Below are 19803 nucleotides of genomic sequence, written 5' to 3' on the forward strand. Positions count from 1 at the left end.
GTGTCGAGTGTCCGGAGATCTGCGAACATGTGTCTACTTCCTTGGGTGGGGATCTAGATGTTGGAGGAGCATCCTTAAGCGGTGAACGGCAGGGCGCTCATTTATAGTGGTATTTGGATCCCCTTTGCCCTGCTGAACTTCTTCGTAGGCCTCTTCAACATGCAGCAAATGGTCTCCCCAGACTTCATTGTGATACCGGGCCATATCGACGCCGTGCGACTCAAGGAATGTAACCATGTCCATCAGCTTGCGGTCATTCAACACATCCGCGCCAGTGTGGAGCTGATTGGGACCATCTAGCAAATTGTTTGTACTTCGAGCTGTGGACTCCCCATCTGTTTGTTGATTCCAATTTGCTGGGGGAGTTCCCTCACTGGGATTACCTGGGCGGGAAAGTAGCTGGACTACCGCTGCACCATCTCCGTTTGCCTGCTCCATACCAATGTCGTCGCCGGACCTCCATAGGTCATTTACGTCTTCGTGCGCTCTGCCAATGAAGGGCAATTCAATACCTCTGTCATTCGGCTCAAAGGAAGTCTCATCGTATAGTATTGGCCACTTTGTTGATTCATCAAGCTTGGGCTGTGAGTCCACAAACTTGTTAAAATCATTCTGGATGTCTCTATCGGTCCAATTGGATCTCTGACGGAAAGTCTCTTTGACTGCGGGCCGTCTCGTACTTTGAGGTTTTTCCAGCTGGGCAGTGTCAGCGCCTGGCCCTTGGGCAAGGCGAGATGCTGAAGAGGAAGCAGCGACTTTGTTGTGGTCATCTGGCAAGGATGCAAGAGCGTCGGTAGTCGTAGGAGGGTAGGTGAATGCAGACCACGCCAGGTCTGATGCCGAAGCGCCCAGCCTCGCAGCAAAGGGCTTTGAAGACACCGATTTGCCGACTTCTTTCTGCTTGCCTGCTGCCATTGTGAAACAAAAAAGGGTGGATGAGAATGGTTCTGGATATCAGACAACTTTGAGCGCCCAAAGAAGAAGTGTGATGCCTATATAGTCCTTAAAATCAATAAATCAAACATTTGATATTCGAGCAGCGAGACCCCAAGACTTAGTAGCGCTTAGTAGTACGCACAGCTAAATAGCACGATGTTCGAATGACATTGTGTCTTACTGTAAGCGGTCATATTGAAGTAAAAGGGTGCTGTTTGCAGACAAACTTATTACGAAATCCATTGTCCTGTTGACCGAGGTTCAAGTACCTTAGAGCCTCAGACTGCAAGGAAGCAAGCTTTCGGTCTTGGCGTACCCCCAGCTCAGGCAAGGCTCGCGCAGCTATGGCCACTTTAGGCGGAAGGCACCTAAGGAGGGGTAATTTAAGGTACCCCAAAGCGGCTGCCGCATCCTATACTTTACTGGTCTCTTTATTTTATGCTCTTGTTTTACTATTTTATTTTGATATATAGAATCGCTTATAATAGACTATTTAAAGATATAAGATATAAGATTAAAGCCTTAGGTGAGTAATACATCATGGCGCTTGCTGTCTTCACCTGAAGGCATAGGAATTGCGAACCCAATCATGCTGCCATCCAGTTCTAAGACGTCCATTGGGACCGCAAAACCGACGAAGCTTTCGCTATCCTGTGTTGAGCCTTTCTTGCTTTTGTTCCTCGTGTTTCCATCTTCCATATCTTCTGACCAGGGAGTGTCTGTTCCGAAGCTACTCATGGTCTCGAGCGTGTCGTTTCCTTTTAGAAAGCGACATTCGGACAGAATGAAAGGTCGAATAATTGCAAGACATGCACATACGATTGCAGTGCCTTGCTCGACGATTGACCATGTCATGGATTCAACGCCAATGTAGGTTACATCGTGGAGCTGATCAGGTGAGTACGAGACAACACGCATAATTGATGCGATGCAGACACTGCATGTTATATCAGCTGTACAGAACGTGGCAGCAACTGGTATACGGCGAGGCACATACAACAGAGCCATCGCAAATATGCCTGTCGCTTCCACTTTCGTCGTGTTAGAGCCTTCAAGTGCCATACCATGGGAATCGGCAGACTGAGGATGAGAGAAGGGGTATGCACTTTCCGGGTAGCGAGTGATTCCAGAGTTTCTCGAAGGGCGTACATGCCGTAAAGGCAAGAACAGTACACGGGATCCAATAAGCGACTACGACCGTACTTGAAGCCACGAGTGCGTTGCGGAAATCTCGATTGACGCCAAAAATTCGATATAGCAGGAGGATAATCGAGACCTTCGTCAAGACTGCGTTCAGATAAAACAGACATTGGACGCCGATGAACGCCTGAGAGATTTAGATATCGCTTGTTCGTCTTGTCTTCCCTTTATTCATTTTTGTGACGACTTAGCTTTCCAAACGCTGTCAGTCTCTCCAGTCCTCCATAAATAGCGTGATGTCCATAATTACATTGGTCGACCAGGATCCACCTAGATGCTCCCTTGCCCCACTGTACAAGCTGGCATGACAATCAGCGTCTCTGAAAGTGTGACGTTGACGAGACAACGTAACGCGACTTACTAGGGCCGCGATTACTGTGTAATCATCCCACCAAACTGGTGCGTCTGACAATCTTCTAGCAATCAATCTCATAGCTACTGCTGCTGTCGCAAGGACTACGCTAGCGATGCTGCCAAGTAAGACTTTCCATGCCACGCTATGGTCGGCGCTAGAAGGGTAGAGCATTATGAGTAATTGTCTGAATGAAGCATAAACAGATATCTTAATGAAGGACAAGAAGACGAAGGATACAGGAGTCCTAGAAGCTGTAGAACTAGACCCATAACAGACCCGTATCTAAGATATTGGAGGATCCCTCCCTCCATTGTTCTTCTGCAGTACCACGCTCTCTTTTTGGATTTAACCACACCACACCACACCTACTAGGTAGGCTTCCTGGAACGCAGGATCCCACGTGCTGTTTCCACATCGGGCAGCCTCTTGCGATTTGCATGATCAAGTTTACGCCATTGGGCTTCTTACGAGACGTGGGAGACACACGGCCCGATTTGCTGAGAGCCAATTGTCAACCTTTGTACTGGTAAGCGTTTGAGGCTGCTGAGGCTACCATGCGAGAGGCGTTCGCGGATGGAACCCGAGAAGATGGTTAGAGCCGATTCCGTGAGTTTGGTCTGCCTATAGGGGATCGGCACTGGGCTAGGGTGCGCACGTGGAAGCAAGGATCTTGCGGCATCCGCTTGGCCCCGTGGCGCCACCTGACAGGCAGATCTGGCTACGACCTAATCTGATCGAATTTCTAGCCTAATATGCTGAATCCGGCTTAGACAACATCTTCAATGGAAGCCTTGCACGTCATCTTGGCATGTAGAACACATCAAAGAGCAAGCCGAAGGAGCAAACGTTGCACTCTGTGGGGTCAATGTATCGATCGGAACAAGCTGTACGATATGCGACAGACAGACACTGTTCAATTCGCACTGCGAAATCATGTCTTTACCATTCCTTCTCCAGTGTACAATACTTCCACAAGTGACTCGCACGCCGCTCCTGGTTAAGCGGGGCTAAAACTCCAAGAGGAGATCCATGTCTTCGGAACTTTGACCCATAACTTTGTTGTGAAGATCACTTCCAAAGGCACAATTACTCCCTGCGCTGGTCAATTCAAGCTCTGAAAGCGCCTGCGAGAGCCGTGTCAAAAGGTAGAAGTCTACATTGCCAGGTAGCCAAGTCAATTTGAGTAGAAAGCGTCTGAAGATACGCCTCATCAGGACATATAACCGTGATAAGCCACAAACGTGGCAATAATGCGTCTTTCATGCAAACACGCCATCTCCTCATCTAGGCTTTTAGAATCGCCCGTTTGTCTGCGAGAAGGGACCGCGTCATGCCCTGCTTCCCCTTGTTCAGGATTTTTGCTTACTCTTGCCAATAATGTGCGCCCGGTAATACCAGAAAGCAGGTTTGATGAGTACTTTTGCGCTATTGGGAAATGCAAGATTGCGTCAACAACCTCGCATTTTGCTGACCGCCTCTTCGGCGTCGCCGTTACCCCCACTTCTCATTCTCGTGAACGAGTTATTCAACTCATCGACCAAGAGCGGCGAAGCTGTAGTGCATGGTCGGTTAATCGGAACGCGCGCCAAGGCCAAAACCCCCAACAATCTAACAGCCTGCAATCGGCAGATCGAGCCGGATAGGTGCCAAACAATCTGTTGTAGAAGCTTCGGATATACTTCTCAAAAAGGGGTATTAATTTGAGGGGTCGGTTTTGGCCTGGCCATGTTCCGACCCTTGAGCTTCCATTTCCGGCAAGCATAGACCAGAGCTGGTTCTTCCCCCCATCTCCCCATGACTTCTAAAGACTACTTCCTAGATTGTGCCATTCTGAGGACCCTTACTCTTTAGAAATCAAAGAACTCTGGAATAAGTAGTCAAATCCTGGACGTGCAGTCTAACTAGGTCGCGTTTCCTGCAGTCTGCTGTTACCCGGCTATTCCAGCGACTCGTCAAAGATGTGAAATATTTCAATCGAGATTGGGCCTGCGATTGTCATCTGCCTAAGACACTGATCCGAAGATAGACATTAGTCAAGCTTTCAAATACAACCTGCTCGATGGCGCAAATGATGTCTCTAAACCTGGCTGGTACTAAGAGAGGGTGTCTTGATCATGAGTAGCATTACGTACAAAGAAGATCTTTTCAGTTGATTGAAGTACCACGGTCCAAATCGTCAGGTAAGATGTCGCAGGCAAGCCACGCTGATATTCTATAGCTGTCAACCCTCGCCTGGCGAAATGAATAACGCTCTGTTACAGAGGCTCTCAACACAGATATACAGCAGAGACGTGACAGATTCTCGGTGAGCGTGGGTAGCTAAAGCGATAACGCGGTTTCTAGGCCCCTTAGAGCTTGCATTGTACTTTTCTTGTGCTGCTAAGGATCCTTATGCTAAGAATCTTATCACGTACCTTACCTACGACCAATGTTGGAGTCAAAGATCGTTGCCACACCTAAGTTAGAGATCTCTAAGCATTATTGCTAGAAATTTCTCCAAGGGACTCAATTATGCGTATTTGTTATCCTGCTCCACTCAAAAGAAAAGTAAATTCTATACTGTCTGGTGGCTGGTTTTGTCCGGTCACTAGGTCATCTCTGATGTCTTGGCGGATTCTCCGTTACACCTTCCCGGTTGTACCATCCATACCAAGGGACTCTTCACTTGAGATCATCGATCGAACGAAGACGCCATTTTGCGATATTTCCTGCCTTGGAGGTGGTATCATGACAGTGACCTTACTTATCGCCTCTTCGTCGAACCAATCTTCGCCTATGCACTCGAGTATTTCCTGAAGCTACACCCGCCTGCCTCCTTCCTAGAGCTTCGTCCTCCCCATTTTGAGTCGACCTTCATTGTGACGTAAAGCTTAAAGAGGGAAATAAAGTGAATGAAGGAGTGAAGCCAAGGTTTAAAAGAGCTGGGAGGATAATCGCGGATCGAATCGCTGAAGAGATTGCGCTTTCGACAGAGACGTTGCTGATCTGTGCTGGAGAAGATGGTGGCCCCCGATGAGCCCAGTCAGCCGACATGGAAATTTACTCAGTAAGTGTCAACTTGTTTGCTACAGTATTCAACACATCTCGACACAATGCTTTCGCTTTTCATCAACTTGTCAGCCTGCCGAACCGTAAAATGGAAGTCCACCAGAAAATGGCAACTTTGGCGATCTTTGAAGCTAGATCTGAAGAAGAATCGTTGGAAGCACATGACGTGGAAGAATTTCGGTGGCTAAATGGTTCTTCTAGGTGCTTCGGTGACAAAGGCGACGTAGAGGACATTACCGAAGGTTTGTCCGCTGTGTACCTTACTTTAGTACGAAATACTGATTTCTGCGTCAGCGGATATAATCTCGACGGTTGAATTCGACCATACTGGGAATTACCTAGCTACTGGCGATAAAGGTGGACGAGTGGTGCTTTTTGAACGGAACGAAACAGTAAGCCGCCCTCATATGAAGCGGCTGCTTATGAAAAGTAAGAAACCAGGAAGCTGACTGCTTCGTTAGAAGAAGACTTGTGAATACAAATTCCATACTGAATTTCAATCGCACGAACCAGAATTCGACTACTTGAAATCCTTGGAAATAGAAGAGAAGATAAATAAAATCAAGTGGTGTCGACGGCAAAACGCATCGCATTATCTTTTGTCTACGAATGATAAGACGATAAAGCTTTGGAAAGTCTTTGAGAAGTCACTGAAGGTTGTCGCAGAGAACAATTTGTCCCACGATTTGACACCGGGTGGTGCTCTTGGTGGGGGAGGGGTGCCCCAAGACCAAATACCAGATTTCGAGATGCGAGTGCCCTCAAACTTCCTCGTTTAACGCACCACGACACTGTTGTCGCGGCTGTCCCTCGTCGAAACTATGCGAACGCTCACGCCTATCACATCAATAGCATATCCGTTAATAGCGATGGAGAGACCTTCATAAGTAGCGATGACCTAAGGATTAATCTTTGGAATCTGAACATACAAGATCAGAGCTTTAATATCGTTGATATCAAGCCCGCCAACATGGAAGAACTTACTGAGGTCATAACGGCTGCAGAGTTTCATCCGCAAAGTTGCAACTGGTTTATGTACGCGAGTTCCAAGGGCACGATCAAGCTTGCGGATATGCGAGAGAATGCTCTATGCGATCAGCATGCTAAGCGTTAGTGTGAGGCTCAGAACAGCGTACAGGAAGACTAACATACTTTCCAGAATTCGAACAAGAAGAGGATCCATCAGCGAGGTCATTCTTCTCCGAAATCATATCTTCCATTTCAGACGTACGCTTCTCTCACGACGGCAGGTATATACTGTCGCGCGACTACTTGACCGTCAAGATATGGGACGTAAACATGGAACGCACACCTGTAAAGACGATCCCGATACACGAGCATTTACGGCCCAGACTGTGCGACACATATGAAAATGACAGCATATTTGACAAATTTGAGGTTGTCTTCTCAGGGGATGCGAAGAACGTCATGACTGGCAGCTACAACAATAATTTCATGATCTATCCTTCGGACGCAGAGAAGGAAACAGAAGTCGTCCTACAGGCAGACAAATCTGCCTTCAAACAGAAAAAGATAGGCGTCCCCACGCCAATCAACAGCGCATCGGCGAGCAATGGAGGCCCATCTGGGAAGAAGGGAGGCTCAAGAGCGGGTAGTCCTGCCGCCGGCGCGGGACAGGGAGCAAGAATGAAGAAAGAGACAGACGCCGACCAGATAGATTTCAACAAGAAGATATTGCATATGAGCTGGCATCCCTTCGAGGACAGCATTGCCATAGCGGCTACGAATAATGTGAGGCTCCCCCTACAGCACAAGCGACAATGTAATTAACCCTTTCGCAGCTGTTTGTGTTCTCGGCACTGTAGGAGGTCTTTCCGCTCTTAGCGTGGAAGTTTTCCATTACAGTCGTGGTCGTCGCTATCAGCGCTGTCAATTGAGTGAATCTTTCTCTCCTATGAGCACGAAATGAAGTTCTCCAGGGTCTTCGAATGGAGCACGCGGACTCGAATAGTACAGTTGAGTCCTACATCATAGAAGCTGGACAGGATGTAGATCGCGAAGCATTGGACGACGGTGCATCGGCCGGGACGAAAGTAGAATGTCTAACGACTGTAAAGACTGCCCTGACAGCTCGAAGCCATCTAGTCAATAGAAGTGAACAATAACATCAATCGAAATCTCTATACAAGGGATGTATGGTTTCAATCACTGCCATTGTGCATGTAATCTTACTACCTACAATGTATTGTGTATTGTATATTGTGTTTCGGCAATGTGATTATCATTATTGAATCTCGGAAATCTACTTGGCGTTACCACCCGCGGGAGATCGACGACACGTGATCCAGAGTGTTCCTGACTAAAGTTTTAGGTTCAGAAAGCTGCCGACGTTACTTCATAGTGATTGATGCCATAGGTGATCCTAGGCAATCGAGTCATCCGACCGTACCCACTGGAAAGATTGCTGAAGGCTATGCATCACACTGGCAGGACTCTACCTCCCTAATATCTCGGTGCCACAGGGCGTAGGGAGCTTTGCCTAGCCTACTACGATGCTAGAAAGCGTGTTAGACTGGGCAGTGGTGACTGCTTGGATATTTGGAGGATGTTGCTCGAATGTACGACCATTAAATCCTCGGCGCCATTCGACTGTGCTGAAGGTCCGTAGGTTTACGCACTGGAGGCTATCATCAAGTACTATACTCCTGTCGTCATTCACTCAACGCGCACTTACATGTCGCTACAGGGAGCAGCCTGATAGCGGTAGGCTTTGATACTGTCCTACTTCTCGAACTCCACGTTAATAGCCTCTAGGCAATTTGATCACATTCACCCAGTTCCTCGTCGTCACCATCCTCACCTATGCTCCGCACTTCTCGCCCAAAGCTTCTGCCTTTTTCTTGAAGCCCCGAGCTGTGCCTCTACTGAGGTGGGTACCTAATATCGTCTTATTCTTCGCTGTCAACCTTTTGAACAATTCGGCATTTGGATATAACATCTCAGTTCCAGTACATATTATCCTCCGTAGCGGAGGTAGCGTCATGACTATGCTGGTAGGCTGGGCATGGGGAAAGAGGTACACCAGAATTCAAGGTGCGTGGCCGCAGTCACAAGCTTTCAGAAGTACTGTCCTAAATGCCATCCTTTCAGTCTTGAGCGTTGTCATGCTCACAGTCGGCATCATAACAGCAGCAACGGCAGATGCCAGATCGAAGGTGAAACATAAATCATACCCCATCGTCACGTCATACTGACTCTATTTCAGGGCAAGTCCTTCTCCTCATCCTCAGCCTCGACCTTTGACCTCGATCTTTTGACTGGCCTCTCCATCCTCTTTGTTGCCCAACTCCTTTCCGCCATCATGGGCCTTTACGTGCAACTCACCTATGCCAAATACGGTTCTCATTGGCACGAGAACCTCTTCTACAGCCATACTCTCTCCCTGCCTCTCTTCTTACCATTGCTACCTTCCCTCGCCAACCAATTCAACAAGCTATGTCAGTCACCGCCTCTCGCCCTTTCCCCCGCCATCCTGCTCCAGAATGCCGCTTCTTCTACTCTGGCAGGAGAAAAGCCTCAGCTCCCGCCCATTTTGTTGACACCAACAAGTCTTGTGGCTGTCCCAATACACGTAGTCGCATTGCTTGCGAATGCTGGCACGCAATTCGCTTGTATACGTGGTGTTAATATTTTGGCTTCAAGAACATCGGCTGTGGGTGTTAGCATTGCCTTGAACGTGAGAAAATTAGTGAGCTTGTTCATTAGCATTTTGGTGTTTGGGAACGTGTTGCCTTTGGGTGTAGAGGTAGGGGCCGCTATCGTCTTTGCGAGTGCGGCACTGTGGGCTTGGGAAGAGGGGAGGTTGGGAAAGGAGCGGAAAGAAAAGGAGGGGGCGAGGAAAGAACCGGGAGAGAAGAAGATACAGTAGGCTCCATGGAAGGAGTCATCGAGAAGCAGCAAGCGCGAAATAATTTGTACATAGGTCGAAAAGAAAACTCTTTTTATTCTGGAAATTACGCTAGATGGACACGCCATCCTTGCGTCTTCAATTGAGTAGTTCCTTCTAGGCCAAGAGTAAGTCGAATCAGGGTATACGTACATATTTACACAAAACCGAGAACAGAGAAAGCCACCCGCCGTCTCCCTGCGATGTCTCTCTCAAACACAATATATCATGCCTTTACCCTAAGAAATGGGAAGTGCACCTCGGGCACCAGTGCCCCCTTGCAAAGATGAGATTCACGCGCTCAACGCACCTCTCCAATGATTTTCGCAGCCTCCTTATAGGTCTCGAGCAGCTTCTCACATTTCTCTCGTTCTGCCTTGATGCCATCATCTTCATATAGCAGATCTCCGAAAATTTCTTCTCTGTAAAGTTCGCTTACTAATCGGTTTTGAACGACATCTTTACTGTGATTGACGAGAAGATGCATCACGGCTTTGGGGACTTGATCGGCAGTTGTTTCGCGGACGATATTGAAATATGAACATATAAGGGTGCGAATGAGGTCTGTTTCGAGGGCTTCTCTTTCGGTAAGTTCAGGGGGGCGTCTTGACCGGGCTGGAAAAAGGGTTAGTCTATGGCTTCTAAGATACGCGGAGATTGAATGATTTAGAGATTGTAGCCTTACCATTTGGAATTCCATATCATTGTAATCTTTAAATGACCGGTCTGTCTCGAACTCTTGAGATTGACCTGGTGAATGTCGCGTTGAATGCTTGTTTTCAGTTCTCCGTATGCTCTGACTAAAGCTTGGCTCGTGATTCTGAGTGACGTGTCGGTTTGCGGAAATTGTGGCGGCGTTGTTGAGTGTTGAGTGTACTCCATTCTCCTTGCCAAAGAAGTAGTTGAGGAAAGAGTCGCGGGTGTTGCCTTGACCCGCGCTCCCTAATAGTGGAGGTGATGTTGATCTTGCGCCATTGACAGTGGCTGCATTGTTGTTTTCTGTATTTCTTCCTACTGCAGGTGACATGCTTCTTGTGCCTTTTGTGTGACCTCTATGTGGAAGCTTTTGCAAGCTGTTGACTTCGTCTGCCGCCTCCTGCTCATCCTCTGGCGTGTCTACTCCATTCTGTCCGAGCTCTTTTCGGCGCCGCTTTTCCCGTTTCTGTTTTTCCTCTGCGGCTGCTGCTCTTCGTTCCTTCTCTTGCTTTTGCTGCACAACTGTCGCCATGGCCGTTGCTGCTCCAAGGAAATTAGGGTGATTGGTGTTGATGTAGGCACGCTGTATCGAGATTAGGGATTCAACGTAGTTCGAGGTAGGGCCAAGCCGCTCGCGAAGAAGATCCGATACGACTTCAATGAGCTTCCCTTGAAGACGGGGAAAGCGTGCTAGTTCATTCGAGCCACAGGTATGACAGATCTTTATCAGCTCTTCATAAACCAATTCGACACAGCGCTGGCTGGGGACTTCAAGCAATTTAATCTGAGGTTTAATGAGTAGATCAAAGGCGAGCTCGGGAACGAAGAGACTTGGTCTTGGGCCGGTCGAATTACGTATAGCTGTTTGTATGTCTTGTACAGAGAGATTAATGGATGGGTCGATAGTCTCCAGTGAGTTCCCAAATACCGAATTGAAGATGTAGTAGATTCGAGCGCCTCCGCAAAGCTCCTTTGTAGAAAACTCCGAAGCGGTACCGTCAATTGAGTTGATGAATGAAGAAGCGAATCTGGTCATGAGCTGTAAGATCAAGGATCCCCTGTGCTCCTTGCCGCTAAATTGACTGTCTCCGTAGCTTGCTAGCTCTTGCTGTGTTTGACCCATCAATGTATTCAATCTTGCTTTGATATCTGGTAGCCGGTCCCGGATGTGTGCCATCAAAGTATTGTTTAGGCTTTTGGCTAAGAATTGCGTTCCACAGCGAGTTGCCATGCTTCTATAGGCAGGATTGTGCCGGAAGAAGTCCGCTTCATCTTGCAGGGCATCGGCCAATGACTTGTTTCCTTGTATATCTTGCTGCGACCTGTTGACTACCCCAATGAAACCTAGTTTGAGGGGGTAGACTCGCCCAGAGAGAATATCAAGTGCATTTGTGCCGTGATCCATTAGGTCAACTTTGGTGAGGACACCGATAGTCCTCTTCCCCATAGGATCAACATATCGCGCCAACTTCAACGCTTCTGAGTTGACAATGTCTACATTCGCTGGCGACACCGCGAGTATCAAGCTATTTGGCTTTGCGATATACTCCGAAATGAGATTTCTGGTTTGCTTTTCTATATCTGAAGGCTGGTCCCCAATCGGCACTTTAGTCAAGCCCGGAAGATCAACCAATGTAAGACTTAGGACATGGGGTGAGTAGATCTTGAGGTTGATGGGTTGTCTATTGATTCCCTTGTTGTTCCCGGCAATTCGAGCTGTCTCGCTCTCAATCTCTCTTTTGACGGCTTGGAAATCTCGAAGCTTCTGCCCTGGCAAGTGGTGAAACTCTGCCCATTCGCTCTGTCCCGCAACACTAGCTGATGTATGAGGAATATGTACTTCATCCTGCTCGGGCTTGTCGTCTCGCTCGCTGGGTACATTGATGAGCTGAAGTATCAGAGGTCTTCTCGTGACGATACCGCTACCTCGCGGTAGGAAATCTCGCCCTACGATGTTCTCAAGCACAGAAGATTTGCCGGATGATTGTGAGCCGACCACAACCTACCACTCCAATCAACACACGCCAGGTAGGCTAAGTAGAAATGGAAGGTACTTACTATTTGAGGAAGATCGAGGGAGTCATTTCCGATGGTATTGAAAACAAGGTCCTGAAGCTTGTTGACGACCCCTAGGAGATCCTCTCCTAACGACGCCATGGCAAACACTGCCTGAGTCTTAGAATGAGGTGGACGAAGATGCAAGTTCGCGTTCTAGCAAGGCTGTGTCAACCTCCGGGTTTCTAAAAAGACAGCAACAACGGTTGCGAAGTTTCCGGCATGGGAGAGTCCGCGAAAGCACGAAAGTGTACAACACTCGAATGATGCTGCTCTTTAGTAGTGAAAAGCAGGAAAGCCGGGTGTTTATTTTAGAGTTCCCCATGCCAAGTCTGTCCTGTCCGAAAGGGGCTTCCCATACAAATTTCCCCGCACAAGCCCGCATCCGCATCCGCATTTTGTTGTTTTTGCTGCATCTACAACTCAGCGTCAATAAATACTCTGGCAACATGCGTATCTGGTATTTGTGTGCTGCTTTTTCCACTTGCATTGCCTTAGCGAGCGGCTCGAGTTTTCGTGAAATTGAACAAGGGGGACAATCTTCGCTTGGTGGAGACGCTTCTTCAGCTCAAACAATCAAACTGGCGTATGCCGGCGTCTACAAATCTCTTTGATTTCCATGCTCATCATCTGCAGTCTTGAGAAAGCTAGACTGATTCCTGATGGTAAGAACACTGTCTAAGTGATGTATCAGTCCATGTTTCGCCTTTGTACCTGCCTAAGAGGCTGTGTTGTCCGGTCTAACGCAGTGATTTCGAGCAGTCTTGAATGACTTCGATGTGACGTTTGACATCAAGCCATATTACCCTAAAAGTGGCGAGAAGGTCGCGCTGGGCAATAGGTTGAAGCCGAAGGCCGTCAAATCTGTGCCGGATTTGTACATGAATTCCATACCGGCAACCGGTATACCTGATTCAAATGCAACGTATTCGCTCGTTCTTTCAGACCCTGACGCTCTGAGCCGCAAGAATCCCATTAAGGCCCAAATGTGTCATTGGATTCTGACCAACATTACAATTCCTTCGCCTGAGCACAACCTAGGGAGCAGCTTTGATCTGAGATCCATCCTAGCTTCAGGAGGCGATGGATTATTGGAGCTCGTACCCTACTTTCCACCAGCTCCGCCAAAAAAGACAGCTTACCACCGTTACGTATTTGTCTTATTAGTTTCGAAACCTGGCTCTCGCTGGTCTATTCCTAGCAAGCCCAAAGACAGACCGCACTGGGGGTATGGTAGAGTAGGTGCAGGTGTGCGTGAGTGGGCACTTGAGAATGACTTAATCGTTGTCGGTAAGCCGCAAGCTGGGACCTGCTGAAATGATACCTTTTAATACCTCCTGCAGGGGCCAACTTTTTCTACGCGAGAAACAAGAAGCAGTAGTGTGTGGACACGACGCTGGTCAAGAAGCGAGGGAGGCCGTGTGAGACCAAGAGGGTCAAAAGTTTAAGGACTTCGTTTAAAATCCTTTGCGTTCTCTAGGTCACGTTCTCGGTACCGGTTAGCTCTGGATAGGAGAGATCCAAAGCGATAGACGACTAGACCGTCAGCGCGAAAGCTCAAGTATCATGTTATTTTTTGATCGGACAATGTGTATATTTGGTCATAGGACACATGAGGGTCCGAATGCAACGTCAATAGTAATTTCGTTGAGTTTTGATCACTTTCTTGGAGCAATCTTTGGGCAGTAGAACTATCGGAAGGCATGTAAACAGGGAACACCAAAACATCGCCCATCGTTCATCAGAAATACTGTGCACTTATTTCACCTTTTCATATGATTGCCTTAACATGATCCAACTTCAGACTGCATGCTCAAAAGGCTTGAATTATTTAAAGCGGCGCCTACATATTAATTGTTGTCAAGAATGGTTTAAGAAGATCATACAGTCTAAGTAAATAGCATTCACATTGATGGAATGGATGCTGCAAGTCTTTAATGGCTTTAGTGGTAGGCCGTGCTCTTTCAGCCTTTCCGCTAACGTGACGGGCTAGTTCTATTTTGACACGCGACCATTTTCAGCCTCATTTTCCGTTTTCCTCGTAAATAAAATCTGACATTCTGAGGTATACAGCATCCTATTCTTAACGATTAACGGCCAAAATGTTAATGTTCTTAATCGATTCATCGAAATACAAGCCTCGCTATATACCAGAAGGTCCCCGTAAACAGATACTTTACTTAGTTTACGCGCTGTACCATCAGTCTTGAATTAATTGCCTCTGGTTGCTGGCGTGTCACACAATATGAGTCGTAAACGATTAGTCATATGCTGCGACGGAACATGGCTCGACTCAACCTCGGGGCTGATGCAAGGTCAACTGCCGATACCCAGCAATGTCACACGTATATCGCAAGCTATTAAACCTGTAAGCCGAGATGGCATATCTCAAGTGGTCTATTATCAAGCTGGAATCGGGTCACAAGGCGGTATTTTGACCCGCGTTGTGGGCGGAGCCACCGCGGAAGGCCTGTCAGAGAATATAAGGGCAGCCTACTCTTTTCTGGCAAACAACTACCAGCCGGGAGATGAGATCTTCTTCTTTGGCTTTTCTCGCGGAGCTTTTACTGTGAGAAGCATTGCTGGAATGATTGATGGTGTGGGTCTTCTTACGAAAGACGGCTTGCCCTTTTTGGCCGAGATCTTTAAAGACTGGGAAAATGCCAGGAATCCAAATTACCGGGCCAAGAATCCTGACAAACCCTTCTTGGACAAGCCATCAGCATCTGACCCTAAGTACAAGAAATCATTGGTCAAGAATCGACTTTCAAGGCTGGACATTCCGATTCAGGTCGTTGCGGTTTGGGATACAGTAGGCAGTCTTGGTATTCCCCGCGTTGGGTGGTTAGATTTCCTGCACTTACGGCGATCGACTAAAGAGTATCTCTTCTACGACACGAAGCTGAACGATCACATCATCAATGCTTTCCAGGCTCTTGCATTAGACGAGCACAGGTCTGCTTTCCGGCCAGCTGTGTGGGAGAAGCCATCTGGGAATCAAACAAATCTTCGCCAAGTATGGTTCCCAGGTGCTCACTCTAATGTTGGCGGGGGAAGTTACCCGGATATTGGTTTGGCAAACATCACTCTGGCATGGATGATGAGCCAGGTGGAACAGATGTTGGACTTTGACGAAGACTATATTCTCGAGCAACACGATCTGGCACTCGATCATTACGAGGAGACAGATCAAAAGGCTCGACCGTGGTCTTTTGGTAAGATATATAGATCTTTCACAGGGATCTATGTCTTAGGAGGCAGGGCTTCAAGGACGCCAGGAGGCTATACTGCAGTGGATCCGTATACAACTAAAGATACATCGACGCCACTTGCCGATACAAATGAATATATTCATCCATCAACTCGTGTGAGAAAAGCACGCCGGGGGCCAGGAGTCATGGACATGGGCTCATACGATGCCCATCCACTCGATGATTACAAGATGAAAGCGCCCAACGCAGATAGGAGAAATGCTGTCTGGGAACCTCGGTCGCGTCGCAGTGGCTTGCATACATTACCCGAAAGCCCTCTATGGGGTTTGGAGCGTGAACTACTGCAAGAAGATCCTCGAATAAATGACTACCTTATGGGTAATTCTCGCCACTCACAACAGATACAAGGCCGTGGGAATTCGATCTCACCCACACATGGAAGATCATGAAGGAGCAATGAATGCTGATCAACTTACGGCGCATTCAATCAAAGAGGCTGCTGCATAGATCTTTAGTATGATTGGATCCTAGTTTGTCCCGATAAACTCTAGAGAAAGACTTGAAAACGGAGCTACTGTTCTGAAGCATGGATCGCTTGTAAGGAATGAGAGTATGCCCTGAGACAAGACCATTGACCTTTCATTCGGAGAACGTCAGCATGCGTTCCACAATGGTCGTAAGCGTTCTCAAGAGAAACGATCAATCTCAGGAAAATGCGGATTTCTGTTGTTATTGGCCATCGGTCATCAACCTTTTCGCACCGAGGACTGCACGACTCTTGGCCTGTTCGATAGGGATATGACCAAGAATCAACACTGCCGGTGCTAACAAGTCGTTTGAAGGCCCTGGAGCCTACAAAGTGGTATACACGAACCTCTCGGGGTGAACATGTGACTTGAATGATTGCTCTTTTGCCTCCTTTGTCGAATATCACCCAAGGCCGTATCTGAATCTAGAAGCAGGAACTGTGGCTCTCTAAAAGCAATTTACTCCGCATCAGGCGTTCGATGCATCGGTGAGCTAATATCTTGAATTCAGGAAATAGGATCTAAGGGCGTTGCTAAGATTTTTGTAAAGCGAGTCGTCAGTTAGAGAGATATATATACCTTTTAGGCACTACATATTTCGGATGAAGAATGCAGATCCTCATGGACGATGGGTCTTACAAGCCAAGGCAACCGGCAGCAACAGATCCACCCTGTGCAGATTGAAGCCGTAACAGCCTTGGCCTACCAGCCCTGCCCATGTACGATACCGTATCTTATTTTAGCTCCGCCCTGGCGTCTACCGGCTTTCACGCGGCGGTTCACTTTGCTCTCATTGTTGACCTCGACTCTACATCTAATGCGGCACAACACTAATTCTCAGTGCTCATGTCCCCCGTGATCAGGACACATTGCAAACCGGCGAGATACATGCGATAATCTTTATCATGGCCTCAAGTTTTGGTGGTGACATACCAAGAATCAAAGTCGAATCCGGTGCCCACAACGGCCAGGGGGCCCAGATCAAGCGAGATCCCGACGCATCAGGCAACTCTCCAGGAGGTTATGCGGAAGAGGACATCTATGAAGATGCAGGCGACTTAGATTTTGCAGATTCGGGGCAGAACGTCTTCCTTGCTCGATTGCCCAAATTCCTCTGGGAGTCATGGTCCCATCTGGATGATGATGAGGAGGTTCAGATTGGCAGAATACGAATTGAGGGACAGCCTGGGGACATCAAAAGAGTAAAAGACTACCTAATATCGAGAGTCGTGAAGTTGCTGAGATTTCGCATGCAGATGAGCCTAATGCTTGATGACTTACCCAAGAACAGAGATCTGCCAAACGATTACAATATGCATGTGACCCACCTAGATTCATTCAACACTTATGTCTTCAACGAAAAAGACTTGCCGGGTTATAGACAGTATCAGCCCGACAAAGCGCCTATGCACTGGCTGGCCCGTAAGAAGCAGGCGAATAGAGTTGAAAAGAGTAAATCGCATTCGCAATACCGCAGAGCAGTACCAAGTTAGCCGTCCATGAACGAAGCGCCTTCTACTTTGCTTACTATGAGTGTAGAGCAAACATCTTTGATCGGCCAAGTGCGCACTGAAATCAACTGTCAACCCGTAGAGAATAGCCGTTATCAACGCTTCACGAACCAACGCGCTCTGCTGTCTCTACGGCCTAAGCAAAAGACAAAGCTGCTCGAGGATACTCCTTCTGGAAATGTGCTGAATCCTGGAACTATCGGCGCACCAGCAGACTTTAGGAACTTTATTGTGAGTGTATTATTGCTCACGTTGGAGCCATGTAATGACTTGCACAGGACAAGGCTGGGACAAACCGCCGAAAGGGTCCACTGCTCAAGACGGCACGCATCGCACAGAATGAGCTGCTTGACCTAATCTATGAATGCTTCAAGGAATATACGTATTGGCCCTTCAAAGTACTTAAGCAAAGGGTGCAACAGCCGGAAAGCTTCCTGAAGAGTACTCTCGAGATGATTGCATATCAGAATAAGTCGGGCTCGCACATGCTAGAATGGCAACTCAAACCAGAAGCGAAGGAGGCTACTTATGCAGGTACTGCAGGTTTTGGCGGAGCAAAGGATGAGGCTGCGCCAGATGATGGTCTAATGGCCAGTTTTGATGGTGTTGACGACCTGGACTATGATGATGGGACTGAGATGGAGGATGTGAAGCTAGAATTGGAATCTTGATGCGGCAAATCTGCCTCTACTGAAAAGAGAGGGTTGCGCATGCTTAGTAACAACGCTGCCCATGAGGCTAGGTGGATTCGGAAACGCTGATCTTGGTTCAAGCCGGTCTCCACCAAACATCGTTGACGAGCAGGTGTCGGAAATACTGCGTCCTTTAGTCACTAGGAAAAGCTGTTCCACCGATTTGGAGCTTTGCCTGGAGATTACCCAGGATTCTCATGCTCCACAGGGTTCACCAAAGTAGATGCACAGCTCCGACAGACCTTCTGCATCACAAACGGAAAGTGGACGATTCAAGCGGTCTGACATGGCTCATGACGCGCTCAGTGAAACCATAATCAAGAAACCCATGTCAGTGCTTTCAATGATCTTACTGTAGTGGGATTTCTCTTAGGCGGAATCGAAAAAGGCTTCCAAAAAGGTGGCGTAAGGAGGCAGAAATTGTCAATCTTGACGATTTCTTGTGAGATATCACATTTATAGTGGCACATTCCACAAAAGTTCAGATAGGACTGTCTTCCTTTATGTCTCTTTTAAAACTTCCTGCACTCCTCGTCGTAAAGTTCAGCTCATTTCATGATGATTTGACCACCATCGAGTAACAAGAAGTGTATTGAATTGGATTGTTGTACGACTAATGCGGTTTAGCGTCTCGGATGCTTTTCAGTAAATTTGAGTTGTCCCAGAACCTTCTGATCATCACTTGACAACACACCAGTCATTATTCATCAGTAGCAAAGTCTATCTTCCTTAACTATCTGGTTCTGACTGTATTTGCGATGAACACACCAGAAGAACAAGAGCTTCTCAGCAAGATTGGTGAAATATCAGGTTGGCTCTGGGTTTTGCAAGACACGCTCTGATTCTCACAAGCTGTAGGGCGTATCAATCGGTACAAGAACTCATCCAACTCGGATCAGCGATCTGATAAGGCATCCTGGAACAAGTATACTGCACCCTCCGTCCTCGCAACGCATAAAAGCTCTCGCGTTGTGCAACATGGAAAAGCACCTGGTGGACCCACTCGACCTAGTAGCCACCGTCATCGAACCTTGGTTGTCAAGAACAGCGGTCATACTTCCTCAGCGGACGACCAAAGTTCGCAGTCACAAGCCAACGCTAGCTGGGTGACGAAACGTGACAGACACATGCAACTGATCAATACCAATATTCTAGATAAAGCCACACAAGCTAGAAGCAAAGCAATGGAGCAAACTCGTCAGCAGAAAGCTGCAAGAAGAGATCAGCGAGAGAAGCAAAAGATCCACAAGTTTCTGCAGGATGATAAAACCATCTGGTCACGAGCAGCCGCTGCATCAAACGTTCATGAAGTTGCTGTAGATGGATTGCGATTCAAAGTCTTAAATGGCGGCAGCAAACTATTTCGAATGCGTGGTAAGACTCATTACGAGAGCTTCCCATGTGAAACAGGCTTAAAGATTCCAGGGGACTTCGACGGCAACTCATCAACGCCGAAGCACGCAACAATTGGTGGTGTGACCTTTATGCGTAGCAAGAACGGCAATTTGTACCGGTCTGGAATCGCCAAAGCCAAAAAGTGTGTCACGACAGTGATACAAGTTGTATCGATCTAAGGTCCTGAGGAAGTTGCTAATGAATTGCAGCGCTTCGGGCATCACATGCAAGATCAACAAACCGTGCAAACGCTTTACACTAACGGGTAA

The 19803-nt window shown here is 47.7% G+C and overlaps 6 protein-coding genes across 6 annotated transcripts; 4 read left to right on the forward strand and 2 right to left on the reverse strand.

Moving 5' to 3' along the window:
• Positions 1 to 33: 33 nt before the first annotated feature.
• On the reverse strand, positions 34 to 915 carry KY384_004192 (uncharacterized protein; the record flags this gene model as incomplete). Its single annotated transcript, XM_044812698.1, has 1 exon — positions 34 to 915. One exon carries the CDS (start codon positions 913 to 915, stop codon positions 34 to 36), a length of 882 nt encoding a protein of 293 aa, XP_044670118.1.
• Positions 916 to 5490: 4575 nt separating this feature from the next.
• Positions 5491 to 9428, forward strand: KY384_004193 (uncharacterized protein; the record flags this gene model as incomplete). The annotated part of the gene is made up of 11 exons (XM_044812699.1): positions 5491 to 5537; positions 5741 to 5781; positions 5834 to 5931; positions 6001 to 6247; positions 6289 to 6648; positions 6699 to 7291; positions 7342 to 7361; positions 8247 to 8263; positions 8315 to 8429; positions 8529 to 8715; positions 8766 to 9428. The coding sequence occupies 11 exons, from the start codon at positions 5491 to 5493 to the stop codon at positions 9426 to 9428; spliced, it is 2388 nt and encodes a 795-aa protein (XP_044670119.1).
• A 319-nt stretch (positions 9429 to 9747) lies between these two features.
• Positions 9748 to 12299, reverse strand: KY384_004194 (uncharacterized protein; the record flags this gene model as incomplete). Its single annotated transcript, XM_044812700.1, has 2 exons — positions 9748 to 12144; positions 12201 to 12299. The coding sequence occupies 2 exons, from the start codon at positions 12297 to 12299 to the stop codon at positions 9748 to 9750; spliced, it is 2496 nt and encodes an 831-aa protein (XP_044670120.1).
• Positions 12300 to 14442: 2143 nt separating this feature from the next.
• On the forward strand, positions 14443 to 15858 carry KY384_004195 (uncharacterized protein; the record flags this gene model as incomplete). The annotated part of the gene is made up of 1 exon (XM_044812701.1): positions 14443 to 15858. The coding sequence occupies one exon, from the start codon at positions 14443 to 14445 to the stop codon at positions 15856 to 15858; it is 1416 nt and encodes a 471-aa protein (XP_044670121.1).
• A 983-nt stretch (positions 15859 to 16841) lies between these two features.
• On the forward strand, positions 16842 to 18118 carry KY384_004196 (uncharacterized protein; the record flags this gene model as incomplete). The annotated part of the gene is made up of 3 exons (XM_044812702.1): positions 16842 to 17424; positions 17476 to 17678; positions 17726 to 18118. The coding sequence occupies 3 exons, from the start codon at positions 16842 to 16844 to the stop codon at positions 18116 to 18118; spliced, it is 1179 nt and encodes a 392-aa protein (XP_044670122.1).
• Positions 18119 to 18897: 779 nt separating this feature from the next.
• KY384_004197 (uncharacterized protein) lies at positions 18898 to 19721 on the forward strand (the record flags this gene model as incomplete). Its single annotated transcript, XM_044812703.1, has 3 exons — positions 18898 to 18937; positions 18992 to 19676; positions 19700 to 19721. 3 exons carry the CDS (start codon positions 18898 to 18900, stop codon positions 19719 to 19721), a joined length of 747 nt encoding a protein of 248 aa, XP_044670123.1.
• Positions 19722 to 19803: the final 82 nt, after the last annotated feature.

The sequence above is a fragment of the Bacidia gigantensis genome (assembly GCF_019456465.1).
Source record: "Bacidia gigantensis strain McMullin 20006 chromosome Unknown contig_231, whole genome shotgun sequence".
NCBI lineage: Eukaryota > Fungi > Ascomycota > Lecanoromycetes > Lecanorales > Ramalinaceae > Bacidia > Bacidia gigantensis.